We start from the raw sequence: 16,000 nt of genomic DNA, 5'->3' as shown, positions 1-16,000 counted from the left end.
GCCTCCAGTTTAAAGTAAACAAACCAGATTATGCGCACACACTCATAGTGGTGTCTACGGAAAGCCATCTGGGACAAAAATCGCGTTGTGCTATTTTAGAGCAAGCCAGAATATCATATGACAGAAAAAAGGCAAGCATTATTCTGAAATGCCTCGCTTAAACAGTGCCCAACTTCCTTAAAATGTTGTGTAGTGATTTTTTTTTATATAGATTGTATATCGAAGTTAATGTATATTTGGTAACATTTTGCTTCCCCAAACTTTTAATTTGCTACTAGCTTTTTTTATGCAGTAGCATTTTTCTGATACCCTACGCTGCAGTATATGACTGACCCTGAGTGAATACCTATATAATTACCGGTATTCGTTTTTTTAACATGTACATTATTAGTATCTTTCATAAAGTGAAAATCAATCAATCTTTGTTTTATATAGCGCCTTTCATAATGGACTTCCATCACAAAGTGCTTTACAAGATAGTGAGGAACAATGCATAATACATAAAATACAGTGAAATACACGGAATAGTACATTAAATAAACAGTAAAAAAAACAATGCAAATACATTAAATACAGGCATAATACATTAAATACAAGGCTAGGATGTGAATTCTAATCATTGTGGATGCGCGTGTCATACAGAATCATGCGAATAAGATGGAGTGAAAAACCTGAAATAGCAATTTAGACAACAGCTAATAACAGATATCAGTGGGCGACTGTGGGAGCTACACACACTAAAGCTGGGAGAGAGTTTCAGATAGTCGTGGCAATGAGGCTAAAAGAGCGCTCTCCGAGTGTGGTGCACTTTTGCTTGGGTATAACAAGCAATCCAGAGTCAGAGGACCTAAGTTGACGTGTAGGGACATAGCGGGTCAGCAGGTTGGAGAGATACTCTGGACCTGTGTGATGAAGGGCCTTACAGCCAAGCAGGAGAATTTTGAAAGTAATCCTGAACTTTACAGGTAGCCAGTGCAGCTGGGCAAGACGGGGGGTAATGTGATCATGTTTTTTACATCTGCTAAGGATCCTTGCAGCGGCATTTTGAACCAGCTGCAATCGGTTTATGGCGCGTGACGGAAGACCACCATAGAGAGTTGCAGTAGTCGAGAGGAGATGAATGCATGACAGAGTATCTCTGCATCTCGGAGGGAAAGGTAGGGACGGATCTTTTGAGATGTTTCGGAGGTGGTAGAAGGAGGATTTGACTACAGATGAGATTTGGGCATCAAAGGAGAGGTTACTATCTAGAAGTACTAAGGCTTCGTACTGTGGGGGAAGGCAGCAGCAGTTTCCAAGGTTCAAGGAAGCAATATTGAGATTCTTGAGTTGAGTTTTCGATCCTACTAGAAGTTGTTCAGATTTGTTTGTTGTTGAGCTGAAGAAAATTGGCAGACATCCAGAAAAAACATTGCTAATAGAGCTTCCCGATTTAGTTGACTCAGGTTTGTACTGCCCCATGTAGATACACGCAAGCCCACAATGCAAATTGTATTGGACAGTGGAGTACAAATACCTACAGTACAGAACAACATGGATACAATCTAAAGATATGAAGTTTATTTTATAGACCAAAAGTAAAATTAAATAACTGTTAAAAACATTAAGATTTTATAAGATAACAGGCAATGACCTAACAGGTTATTAAGTTTATTCAGTGTCTATAGAATGCTAATTTAATCTGTCATGGAGATTATTTTGTTATAATGTTAACCCTGGTTTCACCCACTCTAAAAATGAACACATAAAAGGTATATAATTATTACTTTTATCAAAATTCTGACTACAAAAAAAAAAAAAAACAGGAGCAAATAGCTAGCTATAACATTACCATGATCCAAGTAACGTCTTCCTTGTTTTATCTTGTTTCTTGTAGTAATTCCATTACTTAGTCGAGCAAAAGGTGGTTTCAATAAATACCTTCTGATTTAAATATAGGCCTACTATGTGATAGTTTGGGATAGTCAGTCTATGTTAATTTTTTTTAATTATTTTTATATATAATTACACTATGTAACACAATTTTTGTTCCTGGGTATTAAGTGTTATTTCCTAATTGCTTATGCCTCGAAAGTATAGAAAATGGCTATTATTCCCCACAAACTTTGCTTTTGTGACCAGGACAGTGATATTTTGAAATTTACCTATTTCCAATGAGAAAACGGGCGAATTTATGTCTTTTCGTTCACATAAAGTCAGAAAAAAACAACATATGAATCCAAATTAACATGTATTTATACTAAAGTAATACAAAAATGACTACAAAAGATTTAGAAGTGAGTAGTTTTTCGAGATTTACGGTTATACTGTAAATCACTTTCACGAATCAGCCCCCAAATGTAGTCTCCCATCATGTTCTCGTTATACTGTCCTTGGTAGCGGCGTTCAAAGTCCAGTATATCCTGGTGGAAGCGCTCGCCTTGCTCCTCCGAGTACGCTCCCATGTTCTCCTTGAATTTATCAAGATGAGCATCAAGGATATGGACTTTGAGGGGCATCCTACAGCCCATTGTGCCGTAGTTCTTCACCAGAGTCTCAACCAGCTCCACATAGTTTTTCGGCCTTGTGATTGCCCAGGAAGCCCCGAACCACTGCAACAAAGCTGTTCCAAGCCGCTTTCTCCTTACTAGTGAGCTTCTTGGGGAATTCATTGCACTCCAGGATCTTCTTTATCTGTGGTCCGACGAAGACACCGGCTTTGACCTTTGCCTCAGACAGCTTAGGGAAGAAGTCTTGAAGGTACTTGAAGGCTGCCGACTCCTTATCTAGAGCTCTGACAAATTGTTTCATAAGGCCCAATTTGATGTGCAGTGGTGGCATCAGCACCTTCCGGGGGTCCACCAGTGGCTCCCACTTGACGTTGTTCCTCCCCACAGAGAACTCGTCCGCTGTGGCCAGTCCCGCCTGTGGTAGTGCGCCTTGGTGTCCCTGCTGTCCCAAAGGCAAAGATAGCAGGGAAACTTGGTAAAACCGCCTTGGAGACCCATCAGGAATGCCACCATTTTGAAGTCTCCTATGACCTTGATGCCATCTCAGAAAAATGCAGATATGTATCCACTTAGGCAGCTGGAACTAAACTGAACTGGTGGGCTTAAGGCCCCTGTATTTATACTACTATTTATATTACTGGAAAGTTCTAGAAAGTCCTAGAAGTTACTCCAAGTTTACTCAGCACTGAATCTATCTGGAATGTTCTGGAAAATAGGTACATTTCAAAATATCACTGTCCTAGTCACAAAAGCAGTTTGTGGGGAATGATTGCCATTTTCTATACTTTTGAGGCATAAGCAATTAGGAAATAACACTTACTACCCAGGAACCAAAAAAAAAGAAAAAATTTGTTACACTGTGTTATTAGTGTAATAAACCGCTACCAAATAAGACCATTTTGCTATCTACATTCCAGACAGGTAGCAAATCTTCACTACTGCCTTTAGTTAACTTCTAGCCCTGATAGTATATTTTTTGTTGCGACTTTGTTATGTGGAATGTAATAAATGAGAAGCAAAACGGTGAGTTTTTTTACCTTCATTTTACAATGCCATTTCCACATTTGTTTTATTTGAAGTGTTTTAAAGTGTTTTAAAGTTAAATTTCAGTTTTCGTTTGCTTGTTCAGCTACAAAAAGGCAGCAGTAAATCTTGTGTTATTAGTTTATGAAAACGTGTCTATGGCCACTGTTTACTGTGAAGAAACGGCAATGGCAAGGAATGAAAAAATAAATAAAATAAATGCTGTGTCAACTTTATGTACTATTTATTTCAGGAATAAACTTGTTATTTGGCATCCTTTGTTTTGTAGTTAATTCACTGGGGTGAAGTAAGTCCTACACAACATATTCTTTACTCCTGGAATATATTTTTCTATTTTAACCACTTCAACTCCAGAAGTAAAAATGAAACCCCTTCCCAGGTACAAGATTTTGAAAATAATAATAATAATGTTTTCAAAACTGTAATTGCTATAAAATGTTAACATACACAAATAAATGACTTTAAAATGTGTTTTTCATTAACCCTTTATGCTGCTGTGTACCACATACCCATATTTAATATAGAGATAAAAACCTTTTTTTTTTTTGTAACAATGAAAACAAAAACGCTGCTAATAACAATCAGTAAACAGTAATTATTGAATAAAAATCAAACAACGTCAAAACATGTGACAGTATCGACTTGCTCTGTCCATTTATTGAAATGTTCAATACAACAGAACCCGGGGTTGCCTTTGCAACCACTGCACATTTTTCTTTTGTCTTTTCTTTTGTTTTCATTTTCGTAGCAGACCCTGCACCTTTTTTACGGTGTCTGCTTCGCTTGTGTTTGAGGGATAGTCACAAATGCGTGTACACAGCTACTTTGCGCAGGCATTGTGATGGATCTGGCTGCCGCGTTGCCTGTACCCAGTGCTGTGCTTTGATAGTATTTTGTCACAGTACTGCCATTTCAAACCAGACAGCTTCCTGTTTGCAGCTGGCTTACCTGTAAAGTAGCTGCATGCTCTTCTGTTTGTACTATTCCTGGCTCCACATGCTCTTCATGATCATCGCTGAGTGATGAAGTCAGCATCACTGTTGCTGGTATCGAAATCCTCCAAACCAATTTCACTCCTGTTGCTCATTATAGAAAGACCACGTACATTGCCATGTTTAGCTTTCGCTAAAAACTATATAAACTATAACTAAACAAGTAAAACTAATAATACATCAAAAAATAATAACACTATATATATACTTGTAAAAGCTGAATGGCTTCATGCAATATATCTCAGCCTTCTAAACGCCCACAGCTACAGACTGGAATTGCTACATGACCCGCAATTGGATAAAAATGTCACCTGACCCTCCCCCAACTTTTATTGCACATTCCACAGTACTAGCACTGCTTTAGAGAATGAAACCTGAAACAATAGACTGAGAAACCAATCATAGAATAGAATGGGGAACTTGACGTACGCAGGTACGGCATGGTTCTGTAAGTGGGTTTTCAATTGACGTACGTGCATACGTCATGGTATTGAAGTGGTTAAGTGTTATATATTGTAAAGTCTTGCTGTAAAATAAAGGCACACACACAGGGGCCATGGCCACGCCCACTGCCCCTTGTGCTGTCTCTGCCTGCGTTCAGAGCAATATAATGGCTTTTAGTACTTTTTGAAAACGAACAAATATTTAAATTGATCGAGTATCCGAACATGAAAATCCTGTGTTCGTCCCACCACTAAATATATATATAAAATAAAATAAATTAAAAATTAGTCAGTGCTTGGAAATTGTGGTCTGTGATTTGTTTAAAACATCATCATACGAGCAAAAATAGCTTGAACTATTGCCCTAACATCCTTACACTATCGGGCAAGAGTCTGACCTCTGACCTTTGATTTGTTTACATCATTGTCAGTTCCACCACTTTTCAAAGGAATGCACTACACCTCCATTCCTAACAACAAGAGAAAATGGCTGAATGAAAAAACAGCGATTCTGAAAATGAGTAACAAAACATACTGCAAAAGAAAGAAAAAAACATTGATAACTATGAACTTTCTGTTTTTATTTTCTTTTATTTTTATTTCCTGTTTATTTACTCGGAATTGAATGGATCAAAGTTCAAGTATGTGTGTGTGTGTATATATATATATATATATATATATATATATATATATATATATATATATATATATATATATATTTTAGAATGGCTCAGGATGCAAATATAGCCTTCATCCATAGATTGATTGATTGATTTATTGATTACACAACTCCAATACAGAGTACAAGATACACAATGAAGGATACACTCTTTAAGAGTCCACTGTTTTCAACTGTATTGCAATCATGCATTTCTCTCAATAAAATATGTTGCTTTCTTGCAAAGACAAATTAGTGTCCCTTTTTATTCTTACTCCTCAGGTTCTGTGAGTTCTTCCTCAGAGGTGCACTCACCACCCAACGTGGGGCTGAGGCGCAGTGGTCAGATTGAAGGGGTACGACAGATGCACAGCAATGCACCGAGGAGTGAAATTGCCACTGAGAGAGACCTTGTAGCCTGGAGTCGAAGAGTGCTGGTGCCAGAGCTACCTCCAGGCATATCCAGGTAGGGCTAGTCCTCTCTGGCTTAAGTGTTATAATATACAGAGCCAAATGTAGGCTGCAATTAAAATTACCAACAGTGTAAGTACCATGTTACTACAATACAAGAACTGTGATATCTTTAATGTTTTATACTTCCAGGAAGCAGGAACAAGTGAGAACTGCCAAGGGAGAAGAGGAGATAAGCATTTACAAATTAGAGAAGAAAAAGAGAACAGTGCCAAGTCATATTCAGAGGGAAGCTAAGGTAATTTCTACTCAAGCAGTACTTCATTTACCCCCTCCATGATACAAGACGGGACAGTGATTTTGTTTGTCACCAATAGATGATCTGTGCTGATCCAACGTCTTCAAAACAATTAATTTTTTTATAAAAAGGTTTTATAATATTGAAAAGCTCAGGTTCATTTAATCAACCTATACACTGTTGCAATAAGCCATAACTGAATTTTGTAAAGCATTTACAGCACTGGAGAATTAACCTAGATTGCTTCAACCACAATTATCACTAAAATGTGTCATAGTGAATGCTAGATTTTTTGAAATTGGAAGCCTGTTGATAAAATGTATTCAGAGAAAGTACTTATACAGAAACATATATATATCTGCCTTCTACATGAGCAGTCCTGTACATCCTGAGCCTTATCCTTGTGCATTGTTTTTGTGAGCTGTTGTAAAAAGCTTGAACACTCAAGCTGTAGGTCTGTCTCATCTCACACTCGTTTAACACTATCAGACTGGGAAGGCCAAAAAGCAAAGTAAAAAAATGTAAGATTTAGGGCATGTATTACAGTAAATAAAGTAACAAGACCACTAATTTTCTAATTGCACATTTCTTCCTACAAGTATTTGCCTTTGTTTAAGCTGAAGTTATTTGAGAGCCAGTTCTTAATCTAAAAAAAAAAAGAACCACAAAAAACAACCAAATCTGAGCCCATGGTATAGTATTATGAGTTTTCTCCATTTAGTAAGTAAAAAAAAAAAAATAGGTTATTGTACCTTTTTTAAGCTTTAGTTATTCTGTTGGATGCAGGAAAGGAACAACTATAGGAATGTCTGTAAAGAAGCAAATTGTATGTTAATAGGAAACTGTAACCTAATTAGGGTAGTACAACTGTTTTATTGTTTATAGCATTTGTTTTTCTTTCTAAATAAAACCTGATTTCTACCCGAATATTTATTCTTTCTTGATTTTATATATATATATATATATATATATATATATATATATATATATATATATATATATATATTTTTTTTTTTTTTTAAAAACATTTACCCAAATTTGGAAAACAATTTCACCCGAAAATCAGAACCCCCATACGTATCGTATCATGAACTCATCGTATACGTAGCACATCGTGAACTCATAAGCAGCATTGTTGTAAGCTTGTGAATACAGGGAGTTAATAACCTTTCTTTCTTAATGTTCATTTTGCCTTGTCTTCATGTGTACTGCTGGCTCTTGTTTGAATTAGTTTGAATTTAATGTCGGCTGCCTAGATGGGGTCATGTTAAATATTTCCTTCAACCAGTTGTCTTGTGTGATTCTTCCCAGAACCATGGACCTGAGTCACTGAGTGACGGTGGGGAGACGAGGAGAATGCAGGTGAACCAGCACAACTACCATACGAGAGCAGCGGTGGAGGAGACTAGTAGGCAGGGGGACACAGCTGAGGAGGAGAACAGCTCCTCAGAGGTAAACCACCACACAAACATAGATACAATATCCATATTATGAATAAGGGGGTCCAGAAGTACTATGGACAGTTGTAAATGTACTTGATTTCCTCTTGTTGGCATGAACCAGTCTGATCAAGCCTATTCTTTGTAATGCTTTTATTGTATTATGTTTTGCAACAGCATATGGTTTAGATTAAATAATTTAAACAATGACAGTGTTTTGTTCACACATTGTTTTTTTAAACTTTGTTTTAATTTTGTAATGTCATTACAAGTACAAATGTCCAAATATTTGAACTAATATTTTTTTATATGTATTCGGATACAAGAATCGCTAGCATTTCACTAGAAATGACAAAAATGCCTTTATTTACCACCTCACCAGAAGTAGCAAGACGGTTTCAAAAATGGCAAATAAAAAATAACTCTGTGTGATACGTGATATTAATACATTAACAAAAAACACAGGACCAACACAGCAGCTCTTGAGTAAATCTGGGTCAAAAACGTGTTTTGCTGCTTTAGAGCAAGTTGGAATATCATGGAACAGATTTTATATATATTTTGATGTGACTTTGTTATGTGGAATGTAATAAACGAGAACCAAAATGATGAGTTTTTTCCCCTTCATTTTACAACGCAATTTCCACATTTGTTTTATTTGAAGTGTTTAAAGTTAAATTTCAGTTTTTGTTTGCTTGTTCAGCTACCAAAAGGCACGAGTAAACCTCATATTACTTTATGAAAACGTGTCTGTGGTCACTGTTTACTGCGAAGAAACGGCAAAGTAAAAAAATAAATAAAATGCGGTGTCTTTAATACTATTTATTTCGAGAATAAACAAAACAATGTTTGACTTGAACTGCTATTTGGCATCCTTTGTTTTGTAGTTAATTCACTGGGGTAAAGTTAGACCTACATAACGTTGTGACAGTCTGGCTCGCAGTGGTGTGGTGGATGACGTCACGGACCAGGAAGTAACTGACTCCAAAACAGTGGATGGGCGGGTGAAACCGAGTGCAAAAGCACTCGGCGTATTTAATAATAAACAAACAACAGATTTAAACAAAATACAAACAAAAGGGCACGAGGGCCAAACGAATAAATAAACAAACAAGTAAGTGCCGTGCTGGATAATCCAGCACGTATTAGCAATTGTTTTTAAATGTTATACCTTCTCTCCGCTCCCCGTACTCTCTACTCCAACACCCCAACCTCAAGTGCAGAGAGCTGCAGGTTTATATACTCTGGCCGAGGGATTAACTAGTTGGTAATTATCTTATTATCCCCCGGCCAGAGTCTGCACGCGTTTGGTAAGGATGCATGACTGTCAGCTATTTAAGTAATCAGTAGCTGATCAGCCATGCATCCTCACGGGGTTTTTAAATAATAATATAAGACGCGGCGCTTTTACCCGCGCCGCAAACAAAAATACAAATAATAATAAATAGGGGCGGGACACTCCGCCACACATGCCCCCCCCTTGTGCGCAGCACACATGGCCCCAACGGCCACCTCCCCCCTCAGTCTTAAAGTCCCGGAAGAGGAGGAAGCAAGTTACTTCTGGGGGGTGGCCATGGTGGAATCTCTGGCACCCCCCCATTCTTCGTGGCCGGCAGTTCCCTCTTCCGGGGCTCCCGCCACACTCTATCCTGCCGCGAAAGTGCGGCTGGGGGAGCTGGTCTCCTGACCTCTCCCCCCTTCTTCATGGCCGGCAGTTCCCCTCCGTGGGGCTCCGACCACATGATCTCCAGCCGCGAAAGTGCGGCTGGGGGAGCTGGTCTCCTGACCTCCCCCCCTTTCTTCATTTCTGGCAGCTCCCTTTCATGGAGCTCCGGCCATCGTGTAGCGACCCCAGGCGAAGCAGGATCCCTGGCGACCCCAGGCAAAGCCGGACCCTCGACGACCCCAGGCGAAGCAGGATCCCTGGCGACCCCAGGCGACGGCAGCAGCAGCGGACCCTCGGAAGGCGACGGCAGCAGCAGCGGACCCTCGGAAGGCGACGGCAGCAGCAGCGGACCCTCGGAAGGCGAACTCGGGAGGGGAGCCCCTGGCCATGGAGGCGGCAGCGGGGAGCTCCACTTCTCCCTCGTACCCTGTGTCCTGTGGAGAACAAAAGGCAGCCCCAGGCGATGCAGAACAGCCATCCCCAGGCAATGGCGATGGTGGGAGGGGAAAGCAGTCCTCCCACAGCGGCTGAGACGGAACCAGCAGGTATTCATCCTCTGCTGGTGGAGGTGGGAGGGGCAAGCAGTCCTCCCACGACGGTTGAGGCAGAACCAGCAGGCATTCATCCTCTGCTGGTGGAGGTGGGAGGGGCAAGCAGTCCTCCCACGACGGTGGAGGCGGAACCAGCAGGCATTCACCCTCTGCTGGTGGAGGTGGGAGGGGCAAGCAGTCCTCCCACGACGGTGGATGTGGAACCAGCAGGCATTCACCCTCTGCTGGTGGAGGTGGCGGAGGCAGAGGCAGCTCTTGCTGCTCTGCTCCTGGTGATGGTGGAGACAGAAGCAGCTCCTGCTGCCCTGCTCCTGGTGGTGGTGGAGACAGAGGCAGCTCCTGCTGCTCTGCTCCTGGTGGTGGTGGAGGCAGAGGCGATGGGGCGGATGCTGGCCACTCAGAGGGAGGCTGTGGCGGTGCTGGCTCCCTCTGCTGTGGCGGCTGGGCTGGTGTGTGCCGTGCTCCCTTCAGCAGCATAAATAGAGGCTGCTGGGGAACACCAGCATCCTGCCCTTCTCCCCCCCAGAAAATTTCAGGGGGTTGAGCCTGTAACTCCTCCCCTTCTGGCTCTTGGGACTGCAGCTTGGGTCCTAAGGCTGTGGAAGCGCAGACTTCCACCTCTTGGGCTATGGACGCACCGACTCCCCCCTCTTTGGGCTGTGGACGCACCGACTCCTCCCTCTTGGGCTGTGGACGCACCGACTCCTCCCTCTTGGGCTGTGGACGCACCGACTCCCCCCTCTTGGGCGTAGGACGTTCGGGCTCCTCCCACTCGGGCGTAGGACGTTCGGGCTCCTCCCACTCGGGCGTAGGACGTTCGGGCTCCTCCCACTCGGGCGTAGGACGTTCGGGCTCCTCCCACTCGGGCGTAGGACGTTCGGGCTCCTCCCCAGGCTGTGGAGGCGAAACCAGCAGGCATTCTCCCTCTGCTGGTGGAGACAGTAGCGATGGCTCCTCTCCCTCTGATGCTGGAGACGGTAGCGATGGCTCCTCTCCCTCTGATGCTGGAGATGGCAGCGATGGCTCCTCTCCCTCTGATGCTGGAGACGGTAGCGATGGCTCCTCTCCCTCTGATGCTGGAGACGGTAGCGATGGCTCCTCTCCCTCTGATGCTGGAGACGGCAGCGATGGCTCCTCTCCCTCTGGCGCTGGAGACGGCAGCGATGGCTCCTCTCCCTCTGGCGCTGGAGACGGCAGCGATGGCTCCTCTCCCTCTGGCGCTGGAGACGGCAGCGATGGCTCCTCTCCCTCTGATGCTGGAGACGGCAGCGATGGCTCCTCTCCCTCTGGCGCTGGAGACGGCAGCGATGGCTCCTCTCCCTCTGGCGCTGGAGACGGCAGCGATGGCTCCTCTCCCTCTGGCGCTGGAGACGGCAGCGATGGCTCCTCTCCCTCTGGCGCTGGAGACGGCAGCGATGGGCTCCTCTCCCTCTGGCGCTGGAGACGGCAGCGATGGCTCCTCTCCCTCTGGCGCTGGAGACGGCAGCGATGGCTCCTCTCCCTCTGGCGCTGGAGACGGCAGCGATGGCTCCTCTCCCTCTGCTGGTGGAGACGGTAGCGATGGCTCCTCTCCCTTTTGTGCTGGAGATGGCAGCAGCAGGGTCTCTCCCATATCCGCAGCCAGGTAGTTGAACACCATGGCTGCGATGTCTGGGAGGGAAGCTGGGTGGTGTTGCTGTTCCCAGGCCTCCCAGCGCTCCCCATCTCTTGCCCACAGGAGGTTGATCACTGCAGGGAGGGCTTCCTCATAATCCCTCCCCGGCTCCACCAGCCAGTCCCAGACTCCCTCAGAGGAGAGTGCATTCGTCCTCTTTGGAGGATGCAGGTCCTCCCTCACTGGACGCTCTGGCTCCTCTTTCTCCTGCCATGGAGGGGGTTGGTCGGGTGCTATGTGACCCACCTCCCCAACAGCGAAGCACCACTCCTCACCTTTCAAGCAGGTGGGGCAGACGTCCAGCATGGTTGAGCTACAGTGGGACCTGCGACCGGCCCCACGCTGCTGTAGCTGCTGCTTCCTCCGTCCGCTTCTTCCCATATTTTTTTTTTTTTTTTTTTTTTTTTTTTTTCCCAAAAACACACAAAAACACTTTGGAAAAAAAAAACGAACAAAAAAAACTAGCTTTTCTTTCCTGGTCCGGCTATTGGAGGCGTTTGTTTTGTCCCACGCAGGACACCATATGTGACAGTCTGGCTCGCAGTGGTGTGGTGGATGACGTCACGGACCAGGAAGTAACTGACTCCAAAACAGTGGATGGGCGGGTGAAACCGAGTGCAAAAGCACTCGGCGTATTTAATAATAAACAAACAACAGATTTAAACAAAATACAAACAAAAGGGCACGAGGGCCAAACGAATAAATAAACAAACAAGTAAGTGCCGTGCTGGATAATCCAGCACGTATTAGCAATTGTTTTTAAATGTTATACCTTCTCTCCGCTCCCCGTACTCTCTACTCCAACACCCCAACCTCAAGTGCAGAGAGCTGCAGGTTTATATACTCTGGCCGAGGGATTAACTAGTTGGTAATTATCTTATTATCCCCCGGCCAGAGTCTGCACGCGTTTGGTAAGGATGCATGACTGTCAGCTATTTAAGTAATCAGTAGCTGATCAGCCATGCATCCTCACGGGGTTTTTAAATAATAATATAAGACGCGGCGCTTTTACCGCGCCGCAAACAAAAATACAAATAATAATAAATAGGGGCGGGACACTCCGCCACAAACGTATTCTCTATTCCTGGGATATTTTTCTATTTTAACATTTTTGCTGTAAAATAAAGGCACACACACACACGAGCCACACCCCCCTGCCCCTGCTGCTGTGCTGTCTCTATCTGCTTTCTGAGCAATATAACGAATATATCCAAACGAATATTTAAGTTATGAGCGAATATCCGAACATGAAAATCCAATGTTCGTCCCAGCACTAATAGACAGCAATCAGCAGTGTTTATAAAATGAGCAAAATAAAGGAGCTTGAATGTACCCTGCAATTGACAGAAATAGGGTAGAGAGAAAAAGAAAGAAGTTGAAAAAGAAAAGAAAAAACCAGGAGAACTTTTTTTTTTAGGGCTGTCACTCGATTACAATTTTTGATTGGTTAATTTATGGGCATTAGTTGATTAATCCATCCACATTTTTAATAAAGGTAACGATCTTGTAGCGGCTGTCCTACATAGTAATACTTCTAAATCAATAGGATCTAAAAAAAATAAGCCCAATGGGAATTTGGTCTTTTGAAAGCATTTTTACTAAATGTAACAAATTTTCACAGAACAACTGTTCATTCGAGCCACTGTCAGTCACATACAGCTGAGCTGCATTTACTATTACAGCTACGTACCTGGCTTCCTGTACTACTTCTTTTTATTGTATCTAGCAAAACCTGAGACACCAAAGAGATTGTCGTTCAGAATCTTGTTAGAGGTATCCAAAAGTACTGTGGCTGTTGACAAGTGATTGCTTAACATGCTGTCATAGAAAGTATAAGAGAAAGTAATTCCACAGAATTGTTATTCAGAATAAGAACTGAAGTCTGTGTGTCAAATTTGAAAATAATTATGAAAGTACAGTACGACGTCGCATATCTGACCCCCTGTGGACTGGGGTATAGGCAGATATGTTAAAAAAAAAAAGTCATATTTGCGAACATCTATAGAAAATGACATTTACACATGCATAGTGAAGTAGTGATGTTAGTGAACAAAAACACTCAAATTGCTTTAAACGCGGGGAAATTCTTTGCTTTAAAAGTAAGCAAACGTAAACGAGATTAATTAGGCTACAATACACAGTGTTGCTATGCGGTTTACTATAAGCCATCTCCACGCAAAGCTTGGAACTGATGGCTTCTTTTTTAACTCTAGAAGTCCCTGCCTCCCTGGTTCTGCTTTCTGAATATCGCTGTCACGGTACTTAGCACTCTTTCTCGATATTGCCAACAGCCGATAAGCAGCTTGTTTAAAATAGCTGAAGCAATATTTAAACCAAACGGCCGGTAAGCAATGCGTTTATGAAGCTTGCTTTGTTTAATTGAGATGTATTCAAAAGCTACAACACCACGCTGCCAATATCTGCAACCGTGCGCTCCATCATATAAATACATTGCACAAAAAAAGAGTAAAACACAAAACTTTCTCAACTGATGTATTGAAACGTCACTGCTTCACACAGCTGACTGACACGCACACAGCCCGTCTCTTAAAGGGGAACACACCAAAAGGCTGATTGCTATAACACTTTCTTTCTGTTTCCATCGCGGACGCTGCACTTCCTGCCAATACCATTACTCTTGTAGCCTAATTTTTAATATTTATTTATTTATTTATTTATTTATTTATTTGCTTATTTATTTATTTAGCGAGGCGGTTAATTGATCAGGACGGTTATGTGACGGTCGGATATGCGACGTTCCACTGTATGGTAGAAGGGATATCACATTTTACTTGTTCACATTTTTTTCTTAAATACAAAAGTCATTTTGTAGTCTCCTGCGTAGTACCTCCCCATTTGATTGATAATAATATCACAACAATCAATACATTTGTGTCTAAAAGAGCATTTACAAGTAGCATCTGTTTGTAGATTGAAAGGTTGAATCAAAAAATAACTGGTGGTTTGCTAAAGTTTTAAGACTTCATAAGTGACAGGTGCAAAAGCAGTAAATAACAATGCCCTCATGATTGAATTTGTACCGGATTATATTTTAAATGACAGGAGGGTGAAGTTCGTCCTGCAAGTGGTGAAACATCAGACGAGGAGGGAAGGGCCTGGCCAAGTGACAGCAGCAGCTCCAGGTAGGTGGAGTTCTGATATGCATTGCTCATAGCTCATGGAACATGGGACTCCAAGTCATATATATTGCTGCACTGGCCAAGACTGTTAAAGGAACTGCAACATTAAAGGGATTATTGTAAGACTTCTTGTATAACACCTTCAACATTGAACACTGAAGTCAAACATTTGAGGGATTTAAAGACTAATGGTATGCTGTTGCTGATCCCTAGAGAAGAATGTGAGACTTCTCTTGGTCGATTCTCATCTAATTAACCCTTTGCAGTCCATTTATTAAGTGTGTGTCAGGTCCAATTTATTTTCACACGCGCAGTTAATTTTAGACGCGCTGTTTAAAAGTATTTTTTTTCCACAGTCAAACGGGTTTAAAAGGCCCTGCATATCAACAAAGCACTCACTAGGCATCTCCAGCCCCGCCCCACCCTTTCGTTCACTATAGCTTTCACATATGCTAATAAATAAATAAATAATAATAATAATAATAATAATAGTCGTACATACCGATCAATCATCTCCTGATCACTCGTTTTATCACCAAACGCCTCAATAATGCGATCCAAGTCATTATTTTATTACTATAACATCTAAAAAAGGCTCTGCAAATGTCCGTGATATTCTCTGAGCGCTGATGCAGTCACAGGCAGCTTGTTTCCTTATGGCCTCTATGGGGCAAGTATGACTATTCATGAGATACGCCATTTATTTATTTATTTTTCGGATTGTCTCGGCTCCTGTCGGTCCCACACGGCCATTGAATGGTTTTCTCTGCTTTTTCTGGAGAAAAAACGACTAGAAACCCGTTTTTTGCGTCTTTTTGATGATGTTGGACAGGGTCCGACATTGGACAGGATAGGAATAATTGCAATGTCGGACCAGGTCTGACATAGGACTGCAAAGGGTTAACCATCTAATGTACCTATGTCTGTGACAACCAACCTTAAGACAAAGGCCTGTCCTATTCAATGTATGATTTGTTGAAAAACTGTGATGGCATTGTCTCACAACACACCAAATGCTCTCATTTCTACTGCCTGTAGCTCTATCCATTTTGAAAACACAATTGGTGTATATCTAATAGATTACTGTTCATGTTCAAGGTACAACTTAACATGCAGAGTCCAAGCCACCCGAAAGGGTTTTCAAGGCTCTTATTCTTAGTTTTGTGTTTCAGTGACTACACAAGTGATTATTCTGACTGGACAGCAGATGCTGGC

At 42.3% G+C, this 16,000-nt stretch overlaps 1 protein-coding gene across 1 annotated transcript; it reads left to right on the top strand.

The window, feature by feature from the left end:
• Positions 1-36: 36 nt before the first annotated feature.
• Positions 37-15,994, top strand: LOC131728660 (PH-interacting protein-like; the record flags this gene model as incomplete). The annotated part of the gene is made up of 6 exons (XM_059019635.1): positions 37-1,157; positions 5,909-6,092; positions 6,230-6,335; positions 7,647-7,787; positions 14,709-14,788; positions 15,958-15,994. Coding segments are annotated over exons 1-6 (585 nt in total), but the record flags the coding sequence as incomplete, so codon positions are not given.
• Positions 15,995-16,000: the final 6 nt, after the last annotated feature.

This window comes from Acipenser ruthenus, unplaced genomic scaffold (assembly GCF_902713425.1).
Source record: "Acipenser ruthenus unplaced genomic scaffold, fAciRut3.2 maternal haplotype, whole genome shotgun sequence".
NCBI lineage: Eukaryota > Metazoa > Chordata > Actinopteri > Acipenseriformes > Acipenseridae > Acipenser > Acipenser ruthenus.
This window is presented reverse-complemented; position numbering and strand designations above follow the sequence as displayed.